Genomic DNA, 23035 nt, shown 5'->3' with positions numbered 1-23035 from the left:
GATCAATGAAGGAGATGGGTCACAGATGTAATGAGTTTAACAAGGACAAGAAAAAAATAAGTTGCAGGGGCATGCATGACAGGCAAAACAAAGTCGAGATTACAGCCATGTCAATCGTATTAATCTGGAATACAAACTCCTGGCACCGGATAGTTGTGGAGCTACAGAAGAGTAAGGAGATTTGACCATCAAGAAAGGAAGCACATATTTTAAGCATTTAATTATAATCTTGGAATATCGGATGATTTTAGATGAAAATAACCTTTTTCTGTTTGTGACCATTGGTGTGGTATGTTCTTAAATTTAAAAGTGGAGACAAATGATAAAAATCCAGGCTCTAACATTGTGGTGAAAATAAGGACACGTAATAATAAAGGCATTTATTGAACAAACTGTGGGCAAGGGATCATGATGATTGATGTAAAGAATGGCAGGTGAGGTGGTGAAATTCGAACATTGAAATAATTGTACTCAGATGGTTAAAAATGACATGGATAAATATTTTAGCAGTGAAATGCCTGAGGAGGGGTCAAAGGACAGTAGTGTATGAAAACATATAAAAAGGTATTCAACAAGGAGCCTAAGTTATAAGATGGGCCAGTTGAATGTCACTTCCAGATGTTCAGTCAAGTAGTGTAAATATTCTTTCCAGGCTTAGCTAAAAGCAATCAAATAGTCCTCCACTTACATTATTGGTTAATCACCAAAATGTTGCCAGTGCATTTTTAATTCCAAAAGGTGTGGCTTTGCCCCCAAAATCCATCCAGTCACAAAAGCCAAGATTCGTTCAGCTCTAAGTTACCGGAACATGCCAATATTTTTGCAAATTGATTTTTGTGACAAACCAATTCATTGAATACAATTCTCCAGTTTTGGAATAGTATTCAACTTTTGTTACCTCACTGACTTTGTGAGCTTTGTGCCTTTGCGACCCTCCAGTTTCATGATCGTAGCTAGATTTCACCTTTGAGTCAGTTCAATAATGTCATAGACCATCATGAACTTTCTCTTCCCACACGTGAGCTAATCTTTGGTTTGAAATTGTAAGGGTGTTGTTTTATAGGTAATGCATCCTCCACATTAACAATGGGCAGCCAAAACTGTTTCCTGACCTATTCCCATAAATTGGTTTATTGTTCTGTAAAAACTTGCACGTGTCACCTCACTAGATAAAGCATGATGCTAATGTTTTAGGTTTTGAAGTATTTTTCCCCAAATCTGATTGTTTGGTCAACTTTTGACTTTGTCATTTCTGATTCATTCTTCAAATTGTTCTGACATTTCTAATTCACTCCCATTCACTTTTACGTTTTTCCTACCATACGTAGACTTTTGTCCCATTACCCTGTCATAATATATTTTTGACATGTTAATAAGACAAATTCACTGATTCTCTTTCCTAGCTGGAGTACTCACTATACTATTCATAACACAGGCATTTTTTTTTTCGATTTACATTCCAGTGAACACATAATGTTTCTGTAGACACAAATAACATACTTATACTTTTGTATCCAGCAACAAAATTTCAAACTTCAACTTTTAGTGTTTCTGGTTTTCATTGTTTGTTCGAGTGCTTTTTAGCCAATTCATTTGCTTTGTTCAGTTTTGTCGGAATCAGTCTCAAAAGGACCAAACCCCGAGGACTCATGAAGAGCACCCCTAAATAGAAAAGAGTAACACAGGAATGCCTTTCATCTTTGGAACAATAATGGGTAATCAAACGATGTGTATTCTTATTCCCAAACTACTCATCATTTCTTCAAATATTTGCAACATTAAATTAAAATTTAAGTCTTTGTATTTCTTTGGATGATACATACCCATTTTTTAAAATCTGAATTCTCTTTTGCACTACCACTTTTACAATAATTCTCTTATAGGTACTGCTTCAAAGAAATCTTGCAGAACCTTCCGTAATCATTCCAATTCCTGATTTTAGGAAGGTCCCTACCCAATCCATTAACAGCCTGCTAAATTGTCCTCTAAAAACTAGTATTGGAATTAACGGTACAAGGTTTAACAAACGGGTTCCCCACTTCCAGACATTTATGGTACCTAGACAAATTTTGACAATATCTTTATACAAGTGTAACCCTGATCAGTATAAATATTATACTATTTTAACTCTTATTTCTCATACATACGTGGCCTGCATTTCTTTGCAATAATCCTACTTCTTCACTCATGGGATATGGGTGTCATTGGTTAGGCCATTGTTTATTGAGAAGGCAGTGACAGTCTATGTGCTGTAGGAATACACACAATGCCATCAAGGAGGGAATTATTGGATTTTGACCCAGCAACACAAAGAATAGCAAACTATTTCCTGTCAGGATGGGGAGTCCCTCGGAGTGGGACTTGCATGTGGGGTTGTTCTCATGTATCCATCACCCTCATCTGTGAAGCAAGGAGCGGTCATGCGTTTGAAGAACCTCTTGAAAGGCAATTCAATAGCATTGGAAGGAGACAAATTCTGCAAATGTGGTGCCAAATCAAACAGTCAGCATTGTTGTGGATGATATTAATCTTCTTGGCATAGCACTCATTCAAGTAAGTGGCAATTATTTCATCACATTCCTCGCTTGCGTCTTTTGAACAGAATTTGAGGAATCATGAGGCAAGTTACCCCTGAATTCTAAGACTTTGACTTGCTTTTGTACCCACTGTACTCTTATGGTTAGTCCAGCTCAGTTTCTGCTCAATGCCAATTCCACAGATTGCTGATAATGGGTGAATTCAGTGATGATAATGCTATTGAATGTTAAGAGATGATGGTTACATTGTCATTTATTGGAGATGGTCATTACCTTACATTTATGTGGCGTGAGTGTTACTTGTCTAGCCCAAACCTGGATATTGTCTTGATCTCTCTGCATTTTGACCCAGGCTACTTCAAATTCTGAAGAGTTGTGAACGGTACTGACGACTGCATAGTCAGCAAATATCTGCCCTTGTGTTAGGCAAGTGGCTCCTGAAGCAGCAGCTCAGGATGATTGTGCCTACTATCCAGAAAGGCTTACCCCTTATTCCCGTTGACTCTAGTTTTCATAGGGCTCTAGAATGCCACAGTCAAATACAATGTCGATGTCAAAGGGTGTCTGCAGCAGGGAGCTTGTCAAGGATAAGGGCAAGTATGTTTTTTCCCCCTACTTTTGGTTCCCTCACGACATGCTGCATAGCCAGTCTTATCACTAAATCCTTTTGGACTCAACCATCTCACCTCTGAAATTTGGTTCTTCCATCATTGTTTGAACCAAAGGTTGCAGCGAGGTCAGGAGTTGACTTTGGCAGACCGCAAACTGGGTGCCACACAGCAGGTTATTGCTAAGCAGGCACTGCTTGATAACACTGTTGAAGTCACCTTCCATCACCTTACTGATGCTCACAAGCAGATTGATGGGGTGGTAAGTGGGGGCATTGGATTTGTCCTACATTATGTACACAGGACATATCTGGGTGACTTTCCAAATTGGCAGATAGATGCCAGTGTTACATGTGGTGTGGAGTTATTTCTGAAGTACAAGTCTTTAGTTACTATTGCCAGAAAGTGTTTGGGGCCCATAGCCTTTGTAGTATCTAGTGCCTCCAGTTGTTTTCTGGTATCATTAAAGAGTAAAATGAATTGGCTGAAGACTGGCATCTATAATGCTGGTACCTCTGAAAGATGCCAAAACAGATCATTCCCTCAGCATAAATGAGGGTCTAGGCGCAAAAGGCCAGCTTTTGTGCTTCTGAGATGCTGCTTGGCCTGCTGTGTTCATCCAGCTTCACACTTTGTTATCTCATTCCCTCAGCATCTCTGGTTGAAGATTATTGCAAAATCTTCTGCAATGACATGGTGAACTCCCCTTTTGTTGAGGACAAGATATTTCCTCCAGTGAATCATTTAATTGTCCACCATCATTCACAATGGTTTATAAAATATTAAATTAGGCCACAGTTAGATGCTGAGCACAGTGCTGGTTACTAGACTAGAAAAAAGGAAGTGATTGCACTGGGAAGAAAAAAGGTGGTGTAAATATTTCCCACACATGTCTCAGTAATGAAGAAATACCAGGTATGTTTGGTGAGGGTTTACAAAATTCTGAAAGTCATAGACTGTGTAAGTTAGGAGAAGCTTGTCCCCACTGAAAACATGGCTGCAACCAGACAGCATGTTGAAACGTGGTTTAGAGAAGATCTGAGGGGAGGGGAAAAAAAAAACAATTTTTGGCTGGTAGACATTGGCATATGCTTTCTGATAGGTACTCAACATTTAAGCAGGTAAACAAGGGATTAGTGTTTGTTAGTCAGCATTAACATTGTGGACCAAACAGATCTGATCCAATAATTGTGTAATGACTTAGGTCTATCACTTTTCACTCATGGTGTTTAGCACACAAGTAGTCCTGTGTGGTCACTTCTGCCAATTGACATCTATAAGAAAAAATATTCAGCTCCTGGTATGCTATCCTGCAGTCTTCATTAAACCAAGGTTGATTCAAAGGTTTGATGGCAATGGGATGGAGGATATGCTTGGTCCTTTGGTTGCAAATTGTGCTGTAGTATGACACTGGTGCCGAGGGTTATTCCCCACACATTTATAGATACCGAGTCTTGCATTGCTAGAGCTGCATGCCGTCTAACCCAGGAAGATGGAAGATCATATTGACAATGTCACAATGATAGAATATTAAGGCAGGACTTGGTCTGCATTGGCACACAGCTTAATTCACTCTTACTAATACTCACATGGCATGGTAACGGATGAAGTCAAGTATGTTTCTCTCTTCCTTTTGGAAGCTCCATCACCATATGCCACAGACCCAGTCGTGCTATGTCACCACCACCACCGAAGGTTGTTGCTGGATTAGTCTTCCATGTTTGACACTAGTGCACAGATGGTAAATATGAATTGGCCAGTACCACTTCTGGTGCTAGGTCAATGTCAAATGGTTTGATGATTTCATGTCACAGATTTTCTTGTAATTGTTAGAACAAAGTAGGACATTTCAGATTACATGTAGCCCAGGCCAGGTGAGGACAATATTTTCTTAAAGTCCCTCAGCAAAGGACATTAGGAAATAAGATTTCTCCCTCCAAACCTGACAATTAACAACTACTTCAGGGGCACCAGCCTCTTAATTCCAGATTTTTTACTGAATCCAATTTCCACCCTATGACACAGCAGGATTTGAATCCAGGTCTCCAGAACATTACCTGGGTCTCTGGATTAATAGTCCAGCAACAATACTAGTAAGTCATTGCCTCCCCTTAACAAACCCAACAGATGAATACCCATTCCTCAGGAGTATGTGAAGTTATTGCTTTGCAAGTAGTAACAAATTGCATCAGAAACAATGTGTGAATGAGTAGGCCTTTTGGTATCGTTGTTTTAACTCCAAACCCATTTGTACCATTCTTATTTAAAGATGGGCTAAATATAAACCAGCCTCATCCTTTTCAAACTGAATTTTCAAAAAAAAGTTGTTCATTAGCAGAATTTCCAACTTTGTTTCATATAATTAGTCAGGAAGAAATGCCCGCTATGGGCAATGAGATCTAGCCATGAGTCAAGACACAATCCAAAATATTGTTCTTGTAACATTTCAGTTTTTTTTAAACTCCGTTGGTAATTTTACCACACTTGGTGAGGGCAACATTCTTGAAACTGCCCATTAATGTCCCCAATATAAAATCAATTCCTTCCATAAGAATTTGTTCCAATACTCCCACTGCAACTTCGTTTACCAAAACACCTTTAACCCTGCTCTGTATAAATTAGATTATTTTGCAACCTCCAAATATTCCTCCATTTAATATTTTCTCCTCCATTAACCTCTCTGGAAAACAAACAGCAGTGACTGACTCAGCCCACTATTTCTAAATATCTATTAGCTTATTCTCCTTGTAAACAAATACCTAGTGGCATCCAATTTAAAAAATAAAATTGCCATGGCTGCCAAAACATTTGAGTTAATCACTAAACCCCCTCCAGATACACAGACCAAAAATCTCATGCAACTTGTTCAAATCCAAACTAAAAATGACCTTAGATCACACAACTGCTCTATGTTGAAAATAAAAACAAAAACAATAACAAATTGCTAGAAGTGTTCAGCAGGTCTGGCAGCACTTGTGGAGAGAAATCAGTTAACATTACAGGTGCAGTGACCTTTTCTCAGAATGCTGAGAAAGGGTCGCCAGTACTAAAAAGTTAACTCCAATTTCTCTTCACAGGGGCTTGCAGGACTTGAGCTTTTCCAGCAATTTTTGCTTTTGTTTGATTTACAGCATCCACAGTTATTTCAGGTTTTATATTTTGTTAAACTTGTCCAAGTTATCCGATATTTCAGTTTAAAACCTACCACTATTTTGAGCATGCAAGAAAAATGCAAAGACAAAAGACTCATGACTGACTTGACTGCAGCTCCCCAAAACTTCCTTTCTTTCCACAGCAGATATGCATGGCCTAAAGTTTATCCAGAGAATTATACATTCAACATCAACCATCTCTTACTTCAAAACTTGAGATAACTTGGTTGAAATACTGAGATACCTAATTTCATAGAGTCCTTCAATCAGGAGCTTTTTCACTTCCCATTTCATCCATCTTCTTATAAATTAAAAATTATCCAGTAACACCTTTGCTTAGCAATTAGCAACATAGCGTTACAGGAATACACAAAATAGTGAAATATCAGTACAAAAGGTGTGTCTGAGGCAGAGACAATAAAAAAAATCTATTCCAAGCCCTAACATTTGGCTCAGAATGAGCTTTTGGTTAGTTGCTGCTTTAGCTAATAGCTTAGCTGTCAAAAACTTGATTGAGCCAAAGAAAGGCAAGTCAAGTGCCTTTGTCTCCTCTCTAGCCAGGGTACAGAAGCTGGAGAATTTGGCAAGGTAACTTGCCAAAGTTACATGTTACAATGGATCAAATTCAAATCCATAAGTTATTATTTAACATTTAATACAACAATGCATATTGATTTCTATTACAGAAGTTTAATCCATAACATTTGCTGTTTACTTACTTGTAGCATAATCAACCTCCATCAGTGAAGGTTCTGAGAGATAAATGCTTTCACCCCATGTTAATTTTAATTTGTTCGTAAACTGGATATCAAAAATATATAAGTTTTAACAAAATTTGATAGCGTGATGCAAGGAAGTAGTACTTAGCTTACAATTCTGGATCCTGGAAATGTTTAAAAACAACAGACAGAAAAGCTTTTTAGAATATTATTGGTTCATTTAGACCATTGTTGAATGTTTACTAACTTCAGCTATTGTGATATAATTTGTCACAGTTGTCAAATGTGAGCAGAGTTTTCAGAGCAACTTCTTGAATGTGGGTTGTAATGGAAGCTTCTTGAATGTGGGTTGTAATGGAAGCTGAAAGTTTTCTTCAGCACCACTTACTGAGCATCAATCAAGTGGCAAAAAAAAACCTGAAGAGGTAGGTAATCTGAATAATGTAAGTTAAAATATTGTGGAAGTATGTGCTTTTAACTTGTTTACTGAAGCTCTAAGTTAGCTTTTTGAAAAGTTGGCAGTGCACAGATAGCAGCACTCTGACATTAATATTATCTAACATTTTCAACGCTAGGGGCTTGATTCAAACAGTGAACATCTCCTTGGGGGCAGGAAGAACGAGAGCGCGAGAGCAAGAGCGTGCGAGAGAGATTTAAATTCACAACAGTTGAATCTTATGAACACCTGTGAATTCCATTTCTAAAACAAGTTTTGTAGCCTTAGTTTAACCTTTAGTTAACTTTAACCCAACTAGATGAATCGCCACAAAACATACAAGTTTTGATCTTTCCCTTAACTTCAGAAAAACACATGATTCCAAGGAAGAAAGTGGCAGACTAGGGAGAAAAGAGAGGGGAGTGGCCTCTGTGCTGTAACCATTTTGTGATTGGAACATATTTTACAAATGGAATTGCAAAAAGGAAAGTTTCTGGGAATTGTGTACTTGAGCTACCAACCTGCCCTCCTGTACTGAATGGCTTGGTGCATTAACAATGCTTCTAATGCCTCTCCAAAGCAATGCCTGGCTATCAATGAGAGTTGAGAAATTAGAAAACATACACGTTTGGACTTTAAACAAGGATTAATCACAACAATCAAGCAAAGTAATAAATTGCGTTTTGTACATTTTTACTGTTCAACTGTATTTACTTTTTAAACATTTGAACAAAGATTTTGATTCTTCATTAGAAGAAAAAAATCTGACAAATAATTCATCAGTTTTGATATCTGCAATTAGATCTGTTCTTATACCCACCTGCTAATAAAAGTGACACTTATACCCATGCTAACTTCCAACTGAGACAGGTTTCATAGATCTTTTGTTCAACTTTTAGTACTGATCACTTAAAATAAACCCCTTGCATTCTTTCTGCTGTGCTAAAGGAGTGTCCCCTTCTGGAATCTGGCAAGTGTTTCACTACAATGCTGTATTACACAGAACTCTGAGTAATTAACTTATCAGAAAATTGCAGAACTTAAAAGTACAGTGTGAAGCATTCTGTAACAGACAATTGCTTAATTACCTGGAAAACCCACATGAACTTTTCAGCCAGGTATTTAGAATAAAAATCGCCCAAGATCAGAAATTACATTGAAAAATTCAAATTACTCCACAAGGGGATAATCCGAGAGTTAGTTATCAAATTCTCCTTTTAGGGTTTGTAATGTTTGCAAGGGGAAAAATATGTTTCTATTATAAATTTAGTTTTCTGCATCAGAAGCATTGATTTTTTAAAAAAAAAATCAGCACTGAAACAAGCCGTTTGGTCAATTCAGTCCACGCAGGCATTTATGCTCCACTAGACTAAATGTGTCAAGAGTGGCAATCACAGTCTGATCATACTATTTTCTGTTAAGGCTGAACTCCATAATTCGAGCGAGCAATTACAATCCTGGATCTTTCAGGAATGCAGTACAAATCAAAAACAGAACAATTCACCTGTAGTGCAGATGAGTCAGGCTTGGGAAGTCAAACCACACCCCCTTTTGCAGCAACATCCTATTTTGTGATTTAAAGGTCCAGCAGCACAATCAGGCAGACATCTGCTGTTAAGGTTAAGTATATTAAAAAAAAAAGAGACTGTGGTGGCCGGGAGGTAGAATGCCAGTTAAGTAATGGAGTGCTTGGAGTGCACTGAATTCGGAAGCAGGGAATGGGTTCAGACAACGTGTCTAGTCCCAGAGTCAGCGGAGGTCAGGGATTGGAAGGTGTAGTGGAGTATACTTTGAGTGTCAGTTTGATTATACAGCAGTTAAGCGAGGTTTTTAAAATTGTCTAACTGGATGATGAGTAGCTTACTGAAACAGCACCTTCTGGGCTGTCCACCTTTGAAACGGAGTCTTTCAGAGTTTAGCAGACACATGGGGATAGTCATTGGAATCTTTTCAATTTCTTGGGCAGTGGAGAGTCTGGCCAGTCTAGGTTTTCATACGATCCTAATATACAGCTGCAGTTGTGCTGCTCCATTGGCTATTTGACCATCAGAATGGTCAGTGGTCAGGCCTGAGTGATCACTACCGAGCAAATGGATTGAGAAGGTTCCAGGTCCTGTTGGACTTCATGCTAGGGTCTTTATTAAAAAGGCGCAATTTATGCAATTGTGTTAATTTTCCAAAGTTTGTTAGATGCTGAAAAGACTCCAGACTTGAAAGTAGCAAACCGTACCCCTCTATTCAAGCAAGGCAGAAATCTACAGGTCAATTAGCTTGTCAACTGTCATGGAGAAGGTGTTTGAATTGACCATTAAAAGATGGTTATAACTGAGCATCTGGAAAAACAAGATAAATCAGGGGGGAAAAAAAATCAGCACGCTTTATGAAGAGGAGAGTGTTTAAACAATTCATTAGGAATTCTTAGTATCAAGATAGATAAAAGAGAAGACCATTGTTACTTGGATTTCCAAAAGGCATTTGACAAGATGTCACCTAAAAAGGTTATTGCACAATGCTACCAGCTAGTGGTGCTGGGGGTAATGTACTATGAATAGTAGTTTGCGAACCAGATAAGTGCTTCGCCATCAGTTGGCGAAATGTAACAAGTGCTGTGGGGCTGTGCAGGGCCAGCAACTTTTTACAATTCATATCAAAAGATATAGATGAGGGGTACCAGCAAAATTTGCAGAGTACACAAAGGTAGGTAGGAAAATATATTGTGAGGACATTCTTTTAAAAAAAAATCAGGCTGCATCCTTGAGACCATGCCAAAGCCTGGAAGATGCAGTATAATGCGGGGAAATGTGAATCAGATAGGCAGAAAGAACAAAAAAAAAATCATTTATACTAAGTGACTGCAGAATTTTGAGATGCTGATGTTTTCAAACAAAAAGTTACAGCACAGGAACAGGCCCTTCAGCCTTCCACACCCACATTGACATCGACATGCTGCCAAACTTAAACCCCCTACATGTCCAGGGACCATGTCACTCTGTTCTCATCCTTTTCATATATTTGCAAAATGCCCTTTAAAAGTCACTATCATATCTGCTTCCACTACCTCACCCCAGCACCAAGTTCCAGGTACCCACCACCCTCTTTTAAAAAAAGACAAACTTGCCTCATACATCAAGCCTCACCCCTTGCACCTTAAACCTACGCTCCCCAGTAAGGTCCCCAGTTCTGGTCGTGTGGTAACCAGAATTGAACACAATATTCCAAATGCAGCCTATAAAAAGGTCCTGTAAAGCTGCAATATTACCTGCTAGTTTTTAAACTCAATGTCGCAGCCCATGAAGGCAAACATACTGTATGCCTTGACCTACTACTTTACCTAATTTGTGACCTGTGTACCTGTACACAGGTCTCTCTGCCTATTAGTACTCTGAAGGGCCATTTACCGTATGTATTCCGTCTGGATAAGACCTTTCAAAATGCACCATCTCACATTTTTGTGGATTAGACGCCATCTGCCATCTCCCTGCCTATGTCACCAACCAATCTATATCCAGCTGTATTCTTTGACAGTCCTCAGTTATCCGCAATTCCAACTGGTGTCATCAACACACTTAGATTGGACTAGTTACATCATCCATCCACGTGCATGCACAAGGAACGCCAGTGGTCACAGCGCTCCAATCAGAAATGCACCCTTCCACTGCTACTGACTGAGCCAGACTTTTTTAAAATCCATTTTGCAAGTTCACCTGACTCCATGTGACTTTACCTTGCGTATCAGCCTACCATGAGACCCTGTCAAAGGCCTACTGAAGTTTATGTAAACAACATCCACTGCCCTACCCTCAAAAAAAACTCAAGTTAGTCAGACACAACCTCTCCTTCACAAAAGGAAGTTGCTGCTCATGAAAATGCCCACTTATTTCCTAGTAGGAGAAAATCCTGTCTCAAAAGAATCATCTCGAATAATTTCCCTATCACTGACGTAAAGCTCACCAGACTAACTAGCTAGATTATCCCTGCCAGCCTTCTTAAACAAAAGGAACAGCATTGGCTTTTCTTCAATCCTCTGGGATCTCCCTTGATGCCAGTGAGGATACAAAGATTTTTGGACCCAGCAATTTCTTCCTTTGCCTTGCCTAGTATTCTGGGGTATATCCCATCAGGTCCTGGGGACTCCTCTACATTAACGTCTTTCAAGACCCCAATACCACCTCCCTTTTGATCTCAATGACCTAAACTATCCACACACCTTTTCCCAGACTCATCATTCACCAAGTCCTTCTCTATGGTGAACACAAAGTACTCAATATCTCACCCATTTCCTCTGGATCTATACAAATTCCCTTTTGTCCTCGACTGAGCCAACCCTCTCCCTGGCTACTTTCTTGCTCCTTATACATGTATAAAAAGCCTTGGGATTTTCCTTAATCCTGTTGGCCAATGACATTTCATGACCTCTTTAGCTCTCCTGCTTGCTTAAGTTTCTTTTGATTTTCCTTGTATTCTACCCTTGTTTCATGTTCCCATCCTCCTAGCCTTGATAAATGCATCCTTTTTCTTTTTGATTAGACTTACAGTATCTCTCATTATCTAAGGTTCCCTAAACTCGCCATACTTATCCTTCATCTTTACAGGAATGTGCCGGTCCTGAGTTCCCCAGCAATTTACACTTGAAAGCCTTCCACACACCAAATGTTGATTTGCCCTCCAATATCTGCCTCCAATCTACATTCTTCAGCTCCTGCCTAATACTGTAGTAGTTAGCATTCTTCAATTTAGAACTTTCACCTGACAACTACACTTATCTTTATCCATTAATACCTTACAGCTTACTGAATTGTGATCACTGTTCCCAAGCCACTCCCTTACAGTGATGTCGACCACCTGGCCAGGCTCATTACATAATACTAGGTACAGTACAGCCCCTTTCCTAGTTGGACTATCCACATACTGTTTCAAGAAGCCCTCCTGGATACTCCTTACAAACTGCCCCATCTGTGGTCCATGCACTGAGTCCCAGTCAATATATGGGAAGTTAAAAATCACTCAACAACTGTTACCTTTACATCTTGCCAAAATCTATACATTTGTTCTTTTATCTCCTGCTGGCAGGCCTATAGTAAACACGAAACAAGGTGAGTGCACCACTGTATCAGCCATCCGAGGTGCCCTCCCACAGTAGAGCCATGATATTCTCCTTAACAAGTAGTACGATTCCCCCACTCCTTTTCCATCCTCTTCTACCTGCGCCCCCCAAACGATCTCTTTCCTGGAACACTAAGCTGCCAATCTTGTCCCTCCCTTAACCAAGTCTCTGAAATAGCAACATCATAGTTTCAAGTACTAATCTGAGCTCTAAATTCATTTGCCTTACCTGTTACACTCCTTGCTTTGAAAGAAATGCACTTGAATCCACCACTTTGACCAGCGACTGACCTGCCTGCTCTTCCTGAATATTACTGGCCCCCATTCTCTAGCTCCCTTTCAATAAATTCACCCTTACTTTGGATCCCAAACCCCTGCTAAGCTAGTTTAAATCCTCCTAAGAGACACTTGACAACAGCCCTTCCACAAACCACATTCTGGAATCAGTGATGCAGATCTTCCCCACATCCGCCAATCAACGTCACCACTCTGCTGCTCTCTTCTGGGTCACCGAGTCACAAAAATTAGTGTACATATATAGCAAGTGATTAATGTGGCTAGCCTTCACTGAAAGGGATTGAACATAAAAGATAGGATGTTGCAAATGTTCAGGGCGTTGGACAGGCAGCACATCAACTTTGTGCTTTTTTGGTCTTATGTAAAAAGGTAGAATCTAAATGTGTTGGAGGTGGCTCTGAACAGCTTTACTAGACAGACTTCAAATGTGCAGGCTGTCTTATGGAAATAATCCACAGGATGGGTTTGTTTCCAATGGAGTTTAGAAGAGTAGAGTAAGGGATGAATTCGTTGAAGTTCAAGATTCTGAATGGAGATGGAAATGATATACCTTCTTGTGGACAAGTCCAAGACAAAGGAATACTGTTTAAAAACAACACAATGACCACTCTTTAAGATAAAGAAGATTGGTAAATTTCTTCTCTCTGGATTTTGCAATTTTGAAACAGTTTCAGAAGGTACCAGAATCTCAATTTTGTTCGATTAAGGAATCAAAGCATTACCAGAGGTAGATGGAAATGTGGAATTCAGAACACAGACTGATCAGCCATGATCTTATTGAATGGAGGTGCGACTCAAAAGGTCAAATGTCTACTTCTGCCCCTAACTTAAATGGCCCTATTTTCTACTCAGTCTGGTGATTTCTTGACTACTGTTAGAAGGGCGTTTCAAGGCACTAGGATTTTATGCATGATCAGTTGTCTAAAGGAATAGTGAATTAGATCTTTCAGTGAAACAAACAAATTAAAAAGGTTTTTCAGAATGTGTGGGGAAAAACACAAGCTGTTGGTACTTCTGAAAATCCTTACTTTGTAACAAATGAGTCAAGGTTAGCAACTGCAAAAATAATTGAAAACCTTCAAAAAAGTTTAAGTTGATAAAGTTTGCAGAAGTAAAGTCACACAGGAGTGCAGTTTGCAATACTGATCTTTTATAATTAATACAAAAATACCTTTCAAAAACAAATTGCATATAACTTGTAAATTTACACATTCATGACAAGTTTGAGACAGTTAATAGCCAATATAAAAATACAAGTTACAGAATTTTTCATATGGCCAAAACGTTATGCATTTTACACTGTCCATTTCCAGATGTCAGAGGGAAGGAAGTTCCTGAATTACTAATAGTTGGTGTAAATCAGCAAAGTCACCAGCTCAAAGCTAAAGGAATTTGAACCACAGTGTGGATTTTAATTCTTGCCTTTAGGCTACACCTAGATCAAACTATAAATGAGAATTTAGTTATAAGTTTGAACAGCAAACAAAGGATACTTGCTACCATCAAGACAACTCAGGCAAAAACACATGTAGATTAAATTGTTTTAGATATACCAAGGAACACATTCATTGATTCAAACTACTAATCCAGCAACGGTCTATGTTCAACCTGTTCAAAATAAAATTGAGAGACAGTCTGTGCTTAGTCTAGATATTTTTCACTTCAAACAAACATTGTACTTGTTACTGTTAAACATCAAGACTGGACATTTGAAGTTAACTTACTAACAGTGACAAGTAAACAAGGTAAAGGCGATGACAGCTGTTTGCTGAACCTCAGGAATTAGGAAAAAAATCCAGTTATCTGCTGTCAGTTAACCCATTTTGAATATGCACATAAAGAGGTTTGATTCTTCTCCCCCCAGAGAAAAGTGCAAGCAACACTGAAATAGGATGACAGAAGAAACAAAATAAAAACTTAAATTTTTTCCATTCTGGAACTCCACTTGCTAGAAAAATTGAGAGAAGCAATTTGTCTTTTGGGTAAAAATAGTGTCAAATAATTTAAGTTAGAAAATAACTTTCAGTAGAACCTTGACCCTTCCTGGACTGAAGGATTCAAATCTTACACCAGCTATATTTAAATACCAGTTTCAACCAACATTTAGGGACATGTTCCTATTTACTCGTGAAAGAACATAGTTTCACAAGAAATTGCTTACTTTCGGTAATAGTTTCAAAATAGTAGCAAACTAAGTTTTCCCCCCCCCCCCCCCCCCCCCCCAGGAAATTTCACCAATCTACAGAACACACTGGTAAGCATGATCTGTTAGATATACACTCTGCATGCAAGAAACTAGTTTGCAGACAAATGTAAAATATAGCTGGAGAAGCCAAAAAAGTGGTAAAGCAGTTTTAGCAACTAAAATCACCTATATTTGTTACTGAAAACTTGCAGAATATACATTTTAAGAAAAAATTATTGGTTGTATCTCCATTTTAAATAACACCTAATGATTTGTAAAATCACACCAATAATGCACTGTTAATTTGGGATAACATTTTAAATGTATAAAGTGACTTCCCAAAATAGTGATAAAAACAGCCTGAGAGATTTAGATGAAATTCAAAAAGTTTTTTAAAAAACAAATAAATAAATATAAATAAACTAGACAGATGGATGGGTATGGGGATAGCAGAAGCAATAAAGTTTGAGCAAACTTTAATTACACTATTTCAAAACCCAATTTTGCAGTTGGAGGAACAATGATCAGAAACAAAATCCAGCATTGTTTGTACATGGTCTGCAAGACATCTAACCTCAGGTGGAATAGGCCAAAGAACACTACATTTGGCCTCAGAATTGCTTGACAGATGATTGGGGGTGGGGGCAGGAAGAAGTGATCTAGCTTTTAATCCCCAATTCAATTTCAGTGGATTCAATTTCATTCCTTTAAATTAAGTTAAAAAAGGGACTAAGAGACATAAGAGCAGTAATGTTTTTCTTTATCACCTAAATGAAAACATAGCAAGGAGCACTGAAACAAACTTTTTTTTAAATCCTGTTAGGGAATGTAACATATCTTAAAAATGCAGAAAAGATATTAAAAAGGTCTGTAACTTAAGTTTATGATACACATTTGTTACCTTAGTGGCATGAAATCATGTCAAAGGATTTTACAAAGAGAAGTCAATAGGAATGAGCCAGTCAGAATTATATTTCTGATTGTTTAACAGAATGATGTTTACCAAATAATTTTTTCTTCAGCGGTTATGTCTGGATAGGTGCGAGAGTGAGTTTGGAATCATTAATCCATTGTGTGCATGGCAGAGCAGAAGTACAGATGGGTTTTAATGGTACATGACATTGAGTGAATGGTGGGGGTAGGAAAGGAGTTAAGCTTAAGATAATAAATCACCTCTGCAAAGTTTATAAAAAGACCAGATGAAGTACTGTCTAGATGTTTTAACAATAGCACCAATTTATGGGGCTGAAATTTCAAATGATGGATCACCAAGGCATCAAAAACAAAAGCACATTAATGACCAACTTAATTGAGGCGATTAAAACATATACATTCAAGTTTTGCTATTTTTAAATATCATTTTTACACAGGGCAATTAAAGTTACATTCTGAAAAGCTACCCAATGGTTGTTTATATATTGGACACAAACTGGTGGTTCCACTTGACTCTCGGTGCACCGGAAGGAGTAAAGAAGAATGTGGGAGCAGTACCTTTGTTTAGAAGGCTAACTACTACTCCATACAGCTCAGATTTTATAAAATTAATCTTTCTGACAGAAGTAAAGAAGGGAGCAATTTGGGCAGTGATGAACAAGAAAAAAAAACAGAAAAGCGAATCATTTGGTTTGATTGTCTTCCATTCCAGTGTGACAAACATCACATACATAGATATAGATCTTTATGCAGGCATATAATGAAAATAAATTTAAACATTAAAACAGAAGTTCAGAAAAAGTGATTACTAACAGCCATCAGGCACTATAGAAGTTGTTCACATCTCAAACTCTTACCAAAATGAAAATAATTTAAAATCCACATATGTGGTACAAACGATTAAACTAGTCTTGATGGGATAATTTCCTCTAACATTCTTGAAACAGTTACCACTCTTGAAAGTGAGGTGATATTTTCTGGTAATTTTTATAGTTTCTAGGTAGTCTGCATCAAAATGAAGTACTGTAATAAATAACTTTACTTCAGCAACAGTCAGTTCAAGAGGAGGACATTTCTGTGGAGGAGCCTCCTCTTAGAGATGCTAATTCCTGACAATGAAGAACAGCATCATGCACAGAATGAAACAGGAGACTTCTTGGAGTTGATTTGTCAAAAAAATTCAATCTAGTCAGATTTTCCACAACAGAGTCTACAAGTAAAACAAAAAATAAGTGAAAACAGAATTTAACATGAGACAATAATCTGTGAGCAAAATAGGCTGTGAAGTTATTTTGAGATCATAACATCCTTGAAGAAGCAACGCTATGCTCTGGACTGCAAGGTCTTCGATGACAATAATCATCGTTTGTAATTGATATTTATAAAAGCAAAAACACTAGCCAATTTGTAGTCCAATTCTATGGCCACATTTCACTGAGTACTTTAGCTTGAAACTAAAGTACATTTTCAGGAAGTGTAATGATCAAAAATGTAATTGACTGTTTCCTATGAAATATAAATATATATTACATTAAATGATTAAATTGGGATTCTCAAGAGGAAAATAATAGTAATTGCAAAGACTGGAAAACATCTGAGATGTTTTCCAAAGTGACTGCTACAAAACCATCATTAAATGACTGGCCCGAGGCCTGGATGGCTTCATTTTGAAGCGCACACATTCTCCTAAGATCTTGTTCTAAAAGTTAACTCTGACTAATGGAAATTACATTTCCTGTCCTGAATGTCAATGTTCAACTTCAAACCATTTCTCAACACATTGTCTCAAAACACAAAATCCACCAGGTATTGGAAACAATGGATATGAATGTGGTTGGGTGGGGTCAAGGCACACTATTGGTGTTAATGTTGCAACCTAGATCTGGCCACAGTACCTCTATGAATGATTACTACAAAAAACAAAATGCTCATGCCCAAAATGTTTTGAACAAGCTGTTAAAAAAGGTGACATTTCAACATCTCCCCAGCAGCATCACACTTACCTCTACATCCAGCTATGAAGACGTTGATTCCAATGCTGTCATATTCCTTTATTATCTAAAAATACATTAAAAATAAAACAAATATCAATTGAGGTTAAACATCAGCATACATTAACCAGGATATTAATGAAGGTCCAGGTTTAGCCTCTTCCAGAGGTTTGTTGTTGGACCAGGATACTGTGCAAGCAGAGACCCCAGATCAAGAATTAGATGTGTCGAGTTGATTCAAATTAAATTAGGTCAACAGGAACATTTTCAAAAGCTGGATGCAAAAATGATCCTGTTCTTCCAACTATGCACAAAATAGAAGTTACTGCACAAATCAGCTCAGCTGCAATAGGGGGACAGCAAAAGGTCGACGAGATTGATGATGACAATGGGAGGTTTGTCACATGCAGTGATTAGATCAATAGGGCGGTAACTGTTAGAGTTTAGAATGATAAAAGGGGATTTCGCTAACACAGGGATGAGGTTTCCTTTTGCTGGGGAATACCTTGGCCAGTGATACAGAATACCATGGTCACCACCTCAGGATACAGGGTAGACTATTTCAGAATGTTTCAGACTGGAGATAAGGAGAGATTTCTGAGAGGATTTTGAACCTGTGGAATTCCCTACCACAGTAGGTTGTGAAGGAAATGTTGCTGAATATGTTTAAGAGATACAGCTGTGAAGATTGGAAACAAGTCAATTTTCAGGTCAGATAAGTTTCTGATTTTCATTAAAAAGTAAGATTTTATGGATGAAAAAACTAGAGAGGAAAAAAAGAGCTGGGAGATTGTGTTTGGGAAAATAAATAATTAAATCATGAGTCTTATACAAGTATAAAACAAAGAAACAAAATTGAGAAAAACCATGACTGAAATCCCAGAAAACATAACAGGTCACCTTGAACAAGATGCATGGAGTAAAGAGAATTATCATTCACAGCTCATCCAATGAGAGATCATGTGAGAACAGTTACAACAGAACTGGGGGGGGGGGGGGGCAGAGAGGGAAGGTAAAACAGAATCTTCAGTGGCAGTAAAATAAACATACACCAAGGATATTATCACACCTGCTGTATACCAGCAAGGTAAACCTTTGACACTTAACCTGCAAAAGACAAATGTCCGTAAAGTAACTCAAAGTTGATCTCCTTATTCCCCTTCTAATGGTCAGCCGTGGATTAGTGGTAGCATTCTCGAACTTAAGTCAAAAAAATTGAGAGGGTTCAAATCTTAGATTGTGTACTTCAGTCCTTCAACTAAGATATTTTGGTGCAGTAGCAGGGAGAGCTGCGTTACTACAGTTGCCTCATTTCAGACAGGCATTAAACTGAGGTCCCATCTGCCATCTCAAGTGCAGGTGATTTCCCCAATATTTATCCTGCAGACAACACCCAAAACAGAGACAACTCTGAATAAGTTGATTAACAACATCTCTACTAGCATCTTTCAACAAAAAAAAAAGCTCAATTACAGTCCTCTCGACACCTCCTCTGGGAGGAAGAGGCTGGTTCTGCTTGTTTTTTTTTGGGTGGTGCTAGGCCCCATCAAAAATGTGGCTGCCGAAACTATTTGTTAGAAATTCTGTAGTCTTTTGTGCACATTTGGATGCATTCAGACAATCTATACCACAAAAACATCACAACTAAATGAAAATCTGACCAAGATGCTTAAATACTATGAACTATCATGTCTTTATAGAAGGATCATTTTTAGGCATCAGCTTGTAGACATGCTCGCTGAGCTGGTGGGTTTGGACAGGAACGTCTCATCACCCTGCTAGGTAACATTGTCAGTGCGCCTCCAGTGAAGTGTCTGTGTTCTGTCCTGCTGGTTATTTATATGCCTCAGTATTACTTCCGGTTCTGAAGTATTTCCACCGGTTCAGTGAACATGTCTACAACCTACAAATCTTTAAAAAGTTTAAACACTTATGGGTGCAAGCTGGCCCGCAGATGGAAGATAAATGGCATCCCACTGAGCACGACCTGCATGAACGCTACAGAAAGCGGGAACTACCACTAAGCTTAAAGTATAAACCACAGGTACAGAGGACAGCTGAACAGAACGGCTGCAGAACGATGAGGGTTATGATCAAATGATGCCAAAACCACCTCCACAAATACGAGCGAGAAATTGTGCGCAAAAACAACTCTGTACACCAACACAACTGACCAGGAGTGGACATCCACACTGAAAGATGTCATTAGCATACAACAAAAGACCAGAATAGCCCTTCAAGAAAACCTGTCCAAAAACACTCATCACAACAAGGGATACCACAGATTAATGGATTAAAAGACCACTTAGACACTGACGACTGTCCTGGTAGGCAAACTGCATTATAACAGAGACGCCAATAAGACAGACTTCCTGGCTGAGATAATAAAATGTGAGGCTGGATGAACACAGCAGGCCCAGCAGCATCTCAGGAGCACAAAAGCTGACGTTTCGGGTCTGGGACCATCAGAGAGGGGGATGGGGTGAGGGTTCTGGAATAAATAGGGAGAGGGGGGGAGGCGGACCGAAGATGGAGAGTAAAGAAGATAGGTGGAGAGGAGATTATAGGTGGGGAGGTAGGGAGGGGATAGGTCAGTCCAGGGAAGACGGACAGGTCGAGGAGGTGGGATGAGGCTAGTAGGTAGGAGATGGAGGTGCGGCTTGGGGTGGGAGGAAGGGACGTGTGAGAGGAAGAACAGGTTAGGGAGGCAGAGACAGGTTGGACTGGTTTTGGGATGCAGTGGGTGGAGGGGAAGAGCTGGGCTGGTTGTGGGGTGCAGTGGGGAGAGGGGACGAACTGGGCTGTTTTAGGGATGCGGAGGGGGAAGGGGAGATCTTGAAGCTGGTGAAGTCCACATTGATACCATTAGGCTGCAGGGTTCCCAAGCAGAATGAGTTGCTGTTCCTGCAACCTTCGGGTGGCATCATTGTGGCACTGCAGGAGGCCCATGATGGGCATGTCATCTAAAGAATGGGAGGGGGAGTGGAAATGGTTTGCAACTGGGGAGGTGCAGTTGCTTATTGCGAACCAAGCGGAGGTGTTCTGCAAAGCGGTCCTCAAGCCTCCGCTTGGTTTTCCCAATGTAGAGGAGGCCACACCGGGTACAGTGGATGCAGTATACCACATTAAGCAGAGGTTCACCTGCACATCTGCCAATGTGGAAAGTCATCCTGGGGCCTGGGATAGGGGTGAGGGAGGTGGTGTGGGGGCAAGTGTAGCATTTCCTGCAGTTGCAGGGGAAGGTGCCGGGTGTGGTGGGGTTGGAGGGCAGTGTGGAGCGAACAAGGGAGTCACGGAGAGAGTGGTCTCTCCGGAAAGCAGACGGGTGGGGATGGAAAAACGTCTTGGGTGGTGGGGTCGGATTGTAGATGGCGGAAGTGTCGGAGGATGATGCGTTGTGTCCGGAGGTTGGTGGGGTGGTGTGTTAGAACGAGGGGGATCCTCTTTGGGCGGTTGTGGCAGAGGCAGGGTGTGAGGGATGTGTTGCAGGAAATGCGGGAGACGCGGTCAAGGGCGTTCTCAACCACTGTGGGGGGAAGTTGCGGTCCTTGAAGAACTTGGACATCTGGGATGTGCGGGAGAGGAATGCCTCATCGTGGGAGCAGATGCGGCGGAGGAATTGGGAATAGGGGATGGAATTTTTGCAGGAGGGTAAGTGGGATGTGTATTCTATGTAGCTGTGGGAGTCGGCGGGCTTGAAATGAACATCAGTTACAAGCTGGTTGCCTGAGATGGAGACAGAGATCCAGGAAGGTGAGGGATGTGCTGGAGATGGCCCAGGTGAACTGAAGGTTGGGGTGGAAGGTGTTGGTGAAGTGGATGAACTGTTCAAGTTCCTCTGGGGAGCAAGAGGCAGCGCCGAAACAGTCATCAGTCATCAATGTAACGGAGGAAGAGGTGGGGTTTGGGGCCTGTGTAGGTGCGGAAGAGGGACTGTTCCACGTAACCTACAAAGAGGCAGGCATAGCTGGGGCCCATGCGGGTGCCCATGGCCACACCCTTAGTCTGTAGGAAGTGGGAGGAATCGAGAGAGAATTTGTTGAGGGTGAGGACGAGTTTGGCTAGGCGGATGAGGGAGTTGGTGGAGGGGGACTGGTCGGGCCTGCGGGACAGGAAGAAGCGGAGGGCCTCGAGGCCATCTGCATGTGGAATGCAGGTGTATAGGGACTGGACATCCATGGTGAAAATGAGGTGTTGGGGGCCAGGGAATTGCAAGTCCTGGAGGAGGTGGAGGGCATGGGTGGTGTCACAGACGTAGGTGGGGAGTTCCTGGACCAAAGGGGAGAAAATAGAGTCCAGATAGGTGGAGATGAGTGAGTTCGGTGGGGCAGGAGCAGGCTGAGACGATGGTCGACCAGGGCAGGCAGGTTTGTGGATTTTGGGAAGGAGATAGAAACGGGCCATGCGGGGTTGGGGAACAATGAGGTTGGAGGTCCCCTGAGGTGACGAGGTCATGAATGGTGTTGGAGATGATGGTTTGGTGCTCGTGTGTGGGGTCATGATCGAGGGGGCGGCAGGAGGTGGTGTCGGAGAGTTGGCGTCTGGCCTCAGCGATGTAGAGGTCAGTGCACCATACTACCACTGTGCCACCCTTGTCTGCGGGTTCGATGGTGAGGTTGGGGTTGGAGCAGAGGGAGCGGAGGGCTGCCCGTTCTGCCGGGGAGAGGTTGGAGTTGCTGAGAGGGGTGGGGAGGTTGAGGCGGTTAATGTCTCGACGGCAGTTGGAGATGAAGAGGTCGAGGGAGGGTAGGAGGCCTGGGGGTGGTGTCCAGGAGGAGGACTTGTGTTGGGAGCAGGTGAAGGGGTCAGTGGAGGGAGGGTTAGGTTCCCGGTTGAAGAAGTAGGCGTAGAGACGAAGGCAGCAGAAAAACTGGTCTTCCTGGCTGCGCTGGAACCAAGAGTAAAGAACAACAGGCTCACTGAAGTAGTACACCAGACCGACGACAGTCCCAACACAGAGCAAAAAAGTGGAACACATTCAACAAAAATGGAGAAAGTCCTGGAAAGGTTCAAGCCAGAAGCATTGTAATCTACTAGCAGACAAAGGACGCATGATAGTAATCCTCAATAGAAC

At 40.5% G+C, this 23035-nt stretch overlaps 1 protein-coding gene across 4 annotated transcripts in view; it reads right to left on the bottom strand.

The window, feature by feature from the left end:
* Nucleotides 1–15080: 15080 nt before the first annotated feature.
* The window catches only part of slc26a5 (solute carrier family 26 member 5), a 73114-nt gene continuing 65159 nt past the window's right edge, over nt 15081–23035 (bottom strand). For all 4 annotated transcript variants that reach the window (XM_059654564.1, XM_059654565.1, XM_059654563.1 and 1 more), the window contains 2 exons: nt 17974–18028; nt 15081–17180 (listed from right to left, as the gene is read on the bottom strand). In XM_059654564.1, coding sequence (XP_059510547.1) covers nt 17029–17180; nt 17974–18028 — 207 coding nt within the window. In that variant the 3' untranslated portion in view covers nt 15081–17028. The remainder of the gene's footprint in view (nt 17181–17973; nt 18029–23035) is intronic.

The sequence above is a fragment of the Stegostoma tigrinum genome, chromosome 25 (genome assembly GCF_030684315.1).
Source record: "Stegostoma tigrinum isolate sSteTig4 chromosome 25, sSteTig4.hap1, whole genome shotgun sequence".
NCBI classification, from domain to species: Eukaryota; Metazoa; Chordata; class Chondrichthyes; order Orectolobiformes; family Stegostomatidae; genus Stegostoma; species Stegostoma tigrinum.
The sequence above is the reverse complement of the archived record's forward strand: the minus strand, read 5'-3'. Positions and strand labels throughout refer to the sequence as shown.